This window comes from Macrotis lagotis, chromosome 8, assembly GCF_037893015.1.
Source record: "Macrotis lagotis isolate mMagLag1 chromosome 8, bilby.v1.9.chrom.fasta, whole genome shotgun sequence".
Taxonomy (NCBI): domain Eukaryota; kingdom Metazoa; phylum Chordata; class Mammalia; order Peramelemorphia; family Peramelidae; genus Macrotis; species Macrotis lagotis.
The window spans coordinates 179,927,596-179,939,329 of NC_133665.1; the positions used below are offsets into that span (position 1 = coordinate 179,927,596).

Sequence of the window (11,734 nt, forward strand, 5' to 3'; positions counted from 1 at the left end):
TCCTGGGAGTGGTGAGGTTTAAAACGTGGCTGCCCAGCACATAGTACACACCTAATAACATGCTGAATAACTCCCTGAAACAGTGTAGTGTCTAGAAAGCCAAGTCAGAGATTGGTTGTCAAGGGCTTTTGATGCTGGATCTAGCCATTGCTTCTAGGTACTAGGTTCTAGGGTTACTGAAGATCCTTGAGCAGGAAACGGTCCAGTTAGACCGATGCCAGAGGAAGAGTGTTTTGGGGGCTGTGCAGAGTGAACTGGAACCAAGCAGACCGATTAGGAGACCACGGTGACCACCTCAGTCATGGAGGAAGAGAGCCTGGTCCAGAACGTGTGGGACCAAAGAGGAAAAGGGAGATGTGAGAGGAACTAGCAATTCAGCAGATCTTGGCCACAGATTGTATGTGGGGAATGAAGAAGGGTCCACAGCTGAAAGCCTGGATGACTGCAGGAATAGTAGTGCCCTCGAAAGAGGAAAGCTTGGGGGAGAGGACAGGTTTAGTACGGGGCAAGTATGAGTCCCACTGTGACTATGTATCTGTAAAATTTCAAAGGGACATTCAAGTGGATGGTCAGTGGGGCAGACCAGGTGTTCAAGATGGAGACTAGGGATCTTGAGTCAACAGGATTAGACAAGATCACCCAGAAAGGGTATAGGAAAGGATTCCAACGAAGACACTGCAAAGGAGACTGGGAAGGCAATGGGAGGAAAGCTGGGGAAGGCCGGGCCACCCAAGTCAGGAGAGGGCAAAGTAACCTGAGGAAGGGAAAGATCACCAGCATTATAGCCACAAGGAGGATGAGGCCTGAGGAAAGGTCACTGCTTCATCAGCAGAGACTTCACTAGGGATGGGAGCATCCTGAGGTCAGAAATCAACCTTCAAGGACTCAGGTGAGTGGGAGGAAAGATAGGTGAGGCAGAAGAGCAAAGCTGACCGTTCAGCCAGTGGCCCTCTCTCAGTCCTCATCTTTCTTGACATCTCTATAGTCTTTACCATTATGGATCAACCCCTGCCCCTGGATACTTTGCCCTCTGTCAAGTATCTGACCAAGCTCCCTCTTCCCTTCCTGGATCCTTCAGAAATCCACATCTCCGACCATCAACTCTCTTGTATTTTTAACACCATGAATGTCTTCACCTGAATGTCCCATTGCCGTCTCAAATGCAGCAAGTGTAGAATGGAACTCATCATCCTTCTCCAAAACAATTATGCCAGCTGCCATTTATCAGCACTTTGCAAAGAGCTCCAGAGAAGAGCTGCACCTGCCCCTCCAACCACCCTGCGAGGGAGCTGCCATTTTGATCTTCATCTTACAAAGGAAGAAGTGGAGAAAGAGAAAGAGACTTGCCACAGATCCCATCATCAAAAAGCATCTTTACTGAGACTTGAATCAGTCCATTCTCACCTGGACTAATCAAATTCTCCTGATGGGTCTGCCTCTCCAGTCCATCCTCCATTCAGTCACCAAGGTAATATTCCTTAAGCCAAGGTCCAACCAGGTCACTCCTTATTCAATAAATTCAAGTGTCTCCAAGATCAAATATAAAACCATTTGTTGTATAAAGCATTTTATAACTGGGACCCTCCCTAACTTTCTAGTCTTCCTACACCTTACTCTGACCCCACCACTGCCCTAGAATTTGGCTCCTAGTGAGCAAGGACCTATCTGCCAGGTAGAGGGCATGATAAAGGCTTTGCCGAATGGAGGGGTGGCAGACCACCAAACTCCTTTATAAATTGACTCAGCTTACTCTCCTGGGAGTCCACTGCCCAGTCTGGTTTCAACCATATGAAGCCCTGGCATCCCCCTTCCTGTCTCTCCTGTGAGGGCTGAGGCTGCCTTTCTCTTTACTAATTGGACCCCTAGGACGTGGCACAGCAAGAGACCCATGCTAGTTGCTTTGTTGGACTGACAGCACTCTAAAGACCTTCCCGTCCATGGAGGGATGTGGTATGGAAAGGTCATGAGTCTGCAAGGTCCCCAGGAGCAGGACTCGAGGCAGAGGGAGACTTTGGTTCTCTGTAGGAAAACTTCCTCGAATCTGAGATGGAAGGGTAGCGGGTCTCCCCAAACACATCAGAAGTCTTCAACATGGCCTCGCAGGGTTCTAGTGGGAGTCAGGAGCTCTCCTACATGGAGCTCTTCACAGTGGAGACTGGGTAACCAACTGCCAGGGTCCTGGCTGTGGGGTCACACACCATCCAAACACCCGCCAGCCATGTCCCTCCTCCGTCTTGCTGTGTAAAGACACTGGCGGTGAGGGGGGGCTCCCCGAGTGCCACAAGGTTCTCTTCTCAGCCCCATCCACACCCTGAGGTCCAAGAGGTCCACAGCCACTCGACCACTCGCTAAGAGCTCTATCCCCAGCTGCCCCCCAGCCCAGGAAGCTACTTCTATTAATAGACACCACACAGAGCATCGGCATTTCCCCAGATGTAACATGGATGGCAATGGCTGCAATCCTCATGCTAGGAAATCATTTTCAAATGTGCTTTTCTTCTAGGCCCCTGGATAGAGGACTCACGGCATTCCGATGTCATCACTTCTACATGGCGAGCCTCGGCAAGAAGCCAGGAGCTGTCCCCTGGCTCCTGGCTCCCTCCCAAGACTCCTCCAACAGCCAAAGAGCAAAGGGATCAAGATGAAAAGGTCTCAAGGAAAAAACAATTCAGGAGTGGAGATGAGTTTGAGCCAAGTCACCCAAAACTAAGACATCCAGGGGTGAGGTATCAGCCCTGAGGACTTATCGTCAGAAGAAGACTTACAGAGGAAGAAATTGAGGTCTGGATAATCTCAGAATTTCAGAGACTGTGGGGAAAGACAGAGGAATGAGCATCTCTAAGGGCTCATCATGTAGAGCAGAAACATTATTTAAAAAGAAAAAAAACTGAGACAGAGAACAGTCAGGAGACTTGCTCAGGGTCACCGTAGTAGCTGCTTAGAACAGGAGGTCCTCACTGACCTGAGTCTTCCTGATTTCAGGCTCCAGTACCTCCAAGGCAGCCCAGAGTCCAGTGTTCCTCCAGTGGCCACCCAACCTTGAGCAAGGACCTCCAGAAAGGGCTGCTCCCCCCCCCATGCCACCCCACACTGTTGTTGCTCTCCCCCACTCCCCGCTGCCCCCCCCCCAGACCCCTGCTGGAAAGGTCAACATTATGGGAAGTTTCACAGACACCAGATCTGTGTGAGCTTCTTGCTCTCTAAGGACCAGAAGAACAAATCTAACCTTCTGTCCAAGTGATAGCCCTTCAGAGGCTAGAAAAGAATGAGCAACATCAACAAATATTGATTAAGAGCTAGGAGTGCTCCTTCCATGCTTCTCTCTTCCCCCAGTTTCTTTAACAATCCATCCTCCTGGAATGTGGTCTCAGACCCTTGGCCATCCTGCCTACTGTCCTCTGAACTCTCTCCAGCTTGGGAATGTCCTTCCCAACACCTAGTACCCTGGCGGCACACACCCAACACTCCAGACCAATGGGATCACCCAAGCTCAAGTGAAGATACCCTCCTTAATCAGGGGCACCTTAGAATGGAAGAGATTAAGGGAGGAGAAAAAAAATCCTATCCTGCCTCAAGGTTCCCAAGTCACAGTTGCCTCTCCATGCTGTTATCAACAATAGCCCCAGCCTGGAGCTCAAGATGCCTGTTATCCCCAAAATGAGGTCAGGCAGCCCAGACTCCATGGGGACGTGGCAGTCAGAAGAGGCGCCCTCGCCACCTGGCACCAATGCCTCGCATGTCCCTGGGGTGCCAGGGACAAACACTCCATCCCTCAATGGTCCAGTCTCAATCTGACAACCAGCTCTAAGACTTGCCATTGCCAGGCTCTTTGCAGAGTGCCAGTGGACACAGGACAAAAGGGGCAGAGACAGTGTTCAACTAGAGGAAAGGCAGGTGGGGGAGTCAGAAGGAACCCGAGGATCCAATGCTTGGGGGAGTCCTACAGTATTATCTCTAGTCAGAGACTACGTCAAGCCAAAAGCCAATTCAAATATGGTGCCCTCACTCAGAGCTGGTCAAAGGCAGCCTACCCTAGAGTGGACCCAATCCTTGGGGTGGCTCCAAGAATCCTCAGCTTCAATGTGACTCAGGTTGCTTAGGATTAAAGGGAAGGAAAGAAAGGAAGAGGGAAGAAAGAAATGGAAGGAGGAAGGAAGGAAAGAAGGGGAAAGGAGGAAGGGAGGGAGGGAGGAAAGAAAGAAGGGGAAGGAAGGAAGGAGGGTGGGAGGGAGGAAAGGAGGGAGAGAAGGAAGGAAGGAAGGAAGGAAGGAAGGAAGGAAGGAAGGAAGGAAGGAAGGAAGGAAGGAAGGAAGGAAGGAAGGAAGGAAGGAAAGGAAGGAGGGAAGCAGGGAGAAACAAAAAAAGGAAGGAATCGTCCAGGAAAAATGCTATTTATCTCCTGACTATTTATCTACGGGAACTCCTTGAAGGCAGGGCCTATTTCAGTTCTGTTGTGGTATTCCTGAGAGCCTAGTACAGCATAATAATTGCTTAAATGTTTATTGAATTAGAAAGGAAAATAAAAGAAGGAGTAAATACCACTTTGCCTCCCAAAGCTATCAGAGCCAGTAATGAGAAGTTTGGCTGGGAGTCTTGGCTAATGTGTTTGGGCAGAATACTTTGCAATCCGGCTGAAATTGCAGTGTTCTTTTTATTTTAAGTAGCTGCTGCACAGCTAAATGTCCATTCCCTTTACCCAACACCTAATTTCAAAACCATGGCTCAACTGAGGATAACACTGGCTAGAAAAAAATGAATGAAAAGAAGGCAATAGGGATGTGTTGTTAAGATTAATGAGTAACAACAAAAACAAAAGCCAACCCCAAATAGTCTCCTAGAAAAATAATTTGTGGCCAAGTCCCGAAAATATTGGTTTGAACACATGGGGGGGGGGGGGTGGACAGTGGTTTTAGTGTCCTGAAAATTCACCCCACCAATGCAGATCACCAACTCATCCATAGCTTAAAACTTCAGCCAGGTGCCTAGCAAAACCCCAGGGGGACGACCTGGTATGCCAGAGCCAAGGTCAGAACAGAGGCGGGTTAATCAGTCATAAGTGTTTAATAAGCTCCTACCCCATGGCAGGTACTGTGCAAGGCAATGGCAATGGTAAAAAAAAAAAAAAAAAAAAAAAAAAAGGAAGGAAGGAAGGAAGGAAGGAAAAAAAAAAAAAAAAAAAAAAGAAGAAGAAAGGAAGGAAGGAAGGAAGGAAAGAAAGAAAGAAAGAAAGAAAGAAAGAAAGAAAGAAATCGTTCCTGTTCTCCAAGAGCTTATATTCCATTCAAGGAGAGACCATACAGGTAAGCGGCTACAGGCTCACATGCCCACATATACAGGTAGGCAGCTACAGGACTGACAAAAGGTAGTGATGGTAATGCATTGCTGGTGGAGTTGTGAGCTGATCCACCTTTCTGGAGAGCAATCTGGAATTATGCCCAAAGGGCAAGCAAACTGGGCATCCCCTTTGATCCAGACATTCCACGAGGAGGTCTGTATCCCAAAAAGATAATGGAAAGTGGGGAAAGACTCCAATGTACATTATAATGTATAATTATAGCAATTTTTTTTGTAGTGGTTAAAGAACTGGAAATTGAGAAGATGTCCATCTATTGGGGAATGACTGAACAAAAAGTGATACACGAATGGGATGGAACTATTGTTGTGTAAGAAATCCTGAATGGCCAGACTTCAGAGAAGCCTGGAAAGATTCAAGAACTGAGATGAGGTGAAGGGAGCAGAACCAGGGGAGCATGGTATACACTAACACTCAGGTCTCCTAGGATTAAAGGGAAGGAACGAAAGGAGGAGGGAAGAAAGAAATGGAAGGAAGGAAGAAAGAAAGGAGGGAGGGTGATAGGATGATGGTCGATATGATGGCCATGGTCTTCTCAGCTATGCAACAATCAAAGACAATTCTAAAGGACTTGTAATGGAAAATTCCACCCATAACTACATCCAGAGAAGGAACCACGGAGTCTAAATGCAGACCACAGTATACTATTTTCAATCTTTAAAGTTTCTTTTACATTTTTTTTCCTCTCTTGATTTGTTTTTTTTCTCTCTGTTCTAATTCTTCTTTCACAATATGATAAATAGAGAAATATGTTTAGCCTATAGTAGATTATTCTCTATCTAGGAGAGGGGAGAAGGAAAGGAGGGAGGGGAAAGTGAGGAATTCAAAACCCAACCAAAAAATGATTGTTGAAAACTCTACAAGTCATTGGAAAAACAAATATGTATTTTTTTAAAATAGCAGTAGAGGGTACAACCAGTTATAGCCTCAGGAAGGGCTCCCCCCACAAATGACCACCCCGGCTCTCCATAACAAAAAAGAGCCTTTGAACAACCAGAATTGAAACTCTGACCAAACGCCCACTCTCAGATGGGAGTTAAGATGACCAGTGATATTACTGGAATAGCATCTTGGTTTATTCTAAAATTAACTCACACACAAAAAAAGAAAAAGTCTTCTGTGGTGGGTTGTAAACGGGTTAACTGGAAGGCCCATGATGTTTTTCATGCAGTCAGCTCCTGATAACAGCCCACCATGAGAGTAAGCTACCCTGCCTAGACTCATTGCCCCTTTCCTTTTTTTTTTAATTCCAAAATATCATATAATTACCACTACCCCTAAGGCAGAAAAGCATTATTTCATATAGAACTGCACAAGACTATGTTTACAGTAAATATTCCCACAGGCTCAGATTGCATTAAAGTTTGCTATTTCCTTCCTACATATGGAAAACTTATCTGCTTACTATTCTACAGAGACAAATTTTCAATGCTTGGGTCAGCAGCAATTTTATAGCAAGAGTTCAGTGAATCCCTGAACTTTAAAAAAATGCTATTTCTCAAAGGTCTTACCATTTATCTTGTGACTGTCCAATCTATAGTCAGACTCCCAGATTAAATAAACAAACCTATAATTCACTGACCATTTTCTTTGATGCCTCTAGCTTTATCCTTAAGAACTCTCTTCTTTAGAAGTCAGCAATTTCTCCTTGCCCTTCATTTTCTCCTGCATTTCAAGTTTTAAGGGTTTCTACCCATTTTGTCAAATGCACTCATTTTTATCAAAACCACATTCAATGAGAATGCTAAACTTAGTTAAATTTATCTCTATCCACATACACACATCTACATTTCATGCACACCCAAGTGTGGACACACATGCATATTATATATAATATACGTAAAATGTGTGTGTGTGTGTGTGTAACAAGTGAATTGAAGTGGGGGGGGGGGCTTCAGCCATGGCAAGGAGAGATCAGAAAAGGCCTCGTCTACAAAAAGAAGCTTGACTGTGGCCTGGAGAGGAAGGAGTGCATTGCAGGCTTATCGTGGTTCCCCATCAGCATAGAGGCCACATCACAAGGGTCCTTATTTCACGTTGTTTCAGACCTACCCACACTGAGCATAGGCTCAGTAAGGGGAAACCCTCAATAAGGGGTTAAATCTCACCAACGATGCCATCCTTGGGGGTGCTGTGGGGTCCACAGACATGAGGAGGTCACCCATGGTTTCTGGACCCACTCTTGGACCAAAGGTGTAGAGTGTGTCGGGAAGATGGAAGATGGATTGGGGGAGGAGGAGAAGAGACAGAAAGTCTGTGAGGAAGCGTTCTGCCCAGGGCAGACCCACAAGAAGAACCAAGACCAGAGTCAGACTCCCAGAGGGATGGTTGGCCACGGCGTTTAAGATGAGAAAGAGGCCATAAAGAATAACAGCTTCCCACCATGGAGGCCAGGAGATGGGACAGAGATGAGTCAGGAGAGGAGCAAGCAGAGGGAGACTACCAGGGCCCCCCTGGGGGGTGATCTGAGACCAACCATGTGTCAGATGATGTGCTCAGGGCTGGAGAGAGAAGGGAGGACCAGTGTGCAGCCCCCCAGGAGCTTGGGTGGGGGGCTTGAGGGGCAGGACAACAGCTATTCTGAGAGAGAGAAGGGAGTGCGGGCAGTCAGGATGTGAAAACCCAGCTGTGGGGGGTGGGGGAGGAGAGGAAATCATGCGTCCACCCAACCCAAGAGACTGGACAATGGAAGGCCAAGCTCAGGAAACGGCACAAGGGCCAGTCTGGCTGAAATTCAGAGCAGGATAATGTGAAATCAGTCTGGAAGGAGAAGCGAGAGACAGGCTGCAAAGGTTTTAATACCACAAGGACATTTGTGGCTTTTATTCTGGAGTCAATGAGGGGTTGAGGAAGACTTCTGAACGAGGGAATAATTACAGGAGAAAGCTGGTGTTTAGGAAGATGAAGCTGCCCATGAACAGAGACGGCGTGAGAAGAGACCGAGAGGAGGCTGATCAGTCATCCTTGCTCACACACACACACACACACACACACACACACACACACACACACACACACACACACACACAGCCTTGACTTCCAAAGATCTGGAATCCTCCAGGAAGAAATAATAAGAAATAACAGGGTAAAGAAATACAAGTGTATTCAGGTGGTAAGGGTCTGGATGGTCATTCGGGTGGTAAGGGTCTGGATAGTTGGCAAGCAATGCCCTAGCGGCAGAATGGTGACGCCTCGGGAAGGAGAGAGAAACTCAGAGGCGAGGATGACTCTGGGACTGTGGATCTGGCAGTTTCCTCCACAGAAAAATCAAAATTTGGCAAAGATCCTGAATCACACTCTGGAGATAGGGTGGGGGAGACAATAAATTCCATTCAGGATGTGTCAAGTCTGAGACATCCAGGTGCAGATTTCAAGTCAGCAGACAAGTTGGACATGGAAATCTGGGCGTGGAGATGAAAAATATATTAAATTGAATTTTCTTCCTTTCTAAAACTAAGCTTCCACAGAGGCCCCTGATGCAGGGAGGGACCCCATGAGGTTGGTTGCGACTTCCTAACAATTTGAGTTGAGCAAAGATCTCCCTCTGCTTCTTTCCAAGGCTCCAGCATGTAGTTGGCACTTAATAAATGCATGCCTGTTATTCAGATGAATAATTAAAGTATGGATGAGCTTGAGGGGAGGGGGGGGGCAAGAGTTCAGGTCTGGGCTGGCTTCCGTGGCCCTGAAATCTCTTCCATCTCTCTAATTTGTTGATTCTGGGAGGGACAGAGCAAAACAGGAAAAGGGGAGAGGCTGGGACAGAAAGGGGCTTCCAAACAGAAGCCCCCAAAGGGGAGCAGGAGATCATTCTCAGCACTCCTCTCTGAAATGCTGCGGAATCCATTAAAGACCCTGGAAAGCCGCCGGCTGGCAAAGAGCCATCGCCTAGCTGTGGTCCTGGTGCCGAGGCCTCCCCGCTTCACCTGGACAGCCTGGAGCGGGCGGGAGGGCGGGTGCCAGCCACTCACACCTTTGCCCTCTTGTCAAAGCCCAGGAGGGGCAGCCCAGGCCCCTGGTTAGGGGTTCAAGCTGGTTGGGTTCTTTTTCCGAAACTTGAACTTGCCAACGCCCTGGAGCAGAGGCACCAACTGCCCACCAGCAGCCAACCAAGAACTTAAAAAATTCTTCTGGGAAGCGATCATGTTTCTGCACACTGGCCTTGCTTCAAGGCACAGCTAGCTTCTGCCAGGGCAAGGCCTGGGCTGGCGCCGGGCCAAAGCCAAAGAGCAAGAAGAAAGAAAAGAAAAAAGAGAAAGCCTCTATCCCTACTTTCTAAGACTTTCTCCAAGTACTAAGGGCCAGGCCCCCCCCTCCATGTGGGCAGAAGGGAGCCCACTGATGCCCCCAGCACAGGGCTCTCCCCCGGCACTGCCGGGATCATCCCTACCTTAGAGAAGATATCAGGGTCCAGGGTGGGATGAGAGACCCCCAGGAGGCTCCCTGAGACCTGCACAGCCGGGCCCTGCTGCACCCAGGGGAGGCAGGGTCAGGCTCCAAGGTCTTCTCCCCAGGACCCCCGATGAGGCTGGAAGGCTGCAATGTGCAGGCCTGCACGAAGCTGCCTTTGGGGCGCCAGCCCTTTGCTCTGGTCCATCCTGGGCCACAGGCTTGGGACGAGGAGCCCCGGGCTGGCACTGGCCGAGCTGACCTGGGGGCCCCGGCCGGCACTGGCCCGGCTGACCTGGGGGGCCCCGGGCCGGCACTGGCCGAGCTGACCTGGGGGCCCCGGTCTGGCACTGGCCCGGCTGACCTGGGGGGGGCCGGCACTGGCCCGGCTGACCTGGGGGGCCCGGGGCCGGCATTAGCCCGGCTGACCTGGGGGCCCCGGTCCGGCACTGGCCCGGCTGACCTGGGGGGCCCCGGGCCAGCACTGGCCGAGCTGACCTGGGGGCCCCGGGCCGGCACTGGCCCGGCTGACCTGGGGGCCCCGGTCCGCACTGGCCCGGCTGACCTGGGGGGCCCCGGGCCGGCACTGGCCGAGCTGACCTGGGGGCCCGGTCAGAAGGAAGGCTGGTCCCCAGGCGGCCTGGGGTGACATCAAGTGGAATCGGGCACAACTGGGCCAGGGCTCCCCGGGATGGGGCCGGCCACCGCGAGCCCCCGGGGCTGCCCCAGCAGCAGGGGGAGATCGCCAAGAGGCCGGGGCAGCCCCGCTGCCCCCCACGCCTTCCCCTGCCCCCCGGGCTTGCTGCGAGGGGGTGGGGCTGCGGGGCCTCCCGCCGCCCCGGACCCTGGAGCCCAAAGCAGCCCTTCTGCGAGCCGGGGGAGCGGGGCGCTACCTGGAGTCGAACTTGCGGCCGTCGGGGAAGGTGCCCACGTAGTGGTAGCGCACGAAGTCCCCGGCGCGCACGGCGCGCGGGCAGCGCTCGGGCACGGCGCGGCGCTCCAGCTGCAGCTCGGGCCCCCGGCCGGGCGCCGCGCGGCCCGCCACGCCGAGCAGCAGCAGCGGCAGCAGCAGCGAGGGCGGGGGCGCGCGGGGCCTGCGGGCCGCCATGCCGCCCAGGGGCCGGGCCGGGCCGGGCGGGAGCAGGCGCGGGCCGGGGCGGCGGGCGGCGGGCGGCGGGGCCGGACTCTGCAAACGTGGACCGGAGGCCGCGCCCGGCCCGCGCCCGCCCCGCCCCGGGGCGGGGATGGGGGCGGGGAGGGGAGGGGCGGGGAGGGGAGGGGAGGGGCCGGGGCCGGGGCCGGGGCCGGGGCCGGGGCCGGGGCCGGGGCCGGGGCCGGGGCCGGGGCCGGGGCCGGGGCCGGGGCCGGGGCCGGGGCCGGGGCCGGGGCCGGGGCCGGGGCGGGGCGGGCCGGGGCCGGGCCGGGCCGGAGCCGGCCCCACCAGCCGGACGGAGAGATGCGTACAGAGACAACTAGATAGATGAGTAGATCGGTGATGGATAGATGGCTGGGCGGCTGCACAGATAGATGGATGGATAGAAAGATGATGGATCAGATGGCTGGATGGATATGACAGAGAAACAGATGATGGATGGATGGATGTAGATCAGATCGATATGACAGATGGATAGTATAATGTACATCTCCTCAGGGAGGGGGCCCTGCTGCGCTCACTCTCCCTATACTCAAAGCCCGCCTCCCCTTGAAAGATAATACAGCGGCTGTATCAAAAGCTGGACCAGGATTCTTCTTCCTCCTTTTGATTTTTTCCCTGAGAGATGATGATGATAATGCTTGTGTTTGTCCTTTGTTCTCAAAGAAGATCCATGACCATCAGGGAGGTGATGCCACGACAAGCACATGAGCTGAATTTGACTAAGTCACCAGCCTCAGTTTCTCCTCCAGAGTCATCTAGGTCCAGGGGCCAGACATGAATCAGGACTGGCGATAGCCCTGGAATGACTTTCCCAAGGTCACACATTCCTAAGTATCAGA

The 11,734-nt window shown here is 51.7% G+C and overlaps 1 protein-coding gene across 2 annotated transcripts in view; it reads right to left on the reverse strand.

The window, feature by feature from the left end:
- Window positions 1–10,847, reverse strand: part of FKBP9 (FKBP prolyl isomerase 9) — a 30,239-nt gene extending 19,392 nt beyond the window's left edge. For both annotated transcript variants that reach the window (XM_074198942.1, XM_074198941.1), the window contains exon 1: window positions 10,633–10,847. In XM_074198942.1, coding sequence (XP_074055043.1) covers window positions 10,633–10,847 — 215 coding nt within the window. The remainder of the gene's footprint in view (window positions 1–10,632) is intronic.
- Window positions 10,848–11,734: the final 887 nt, after the last annotated feature.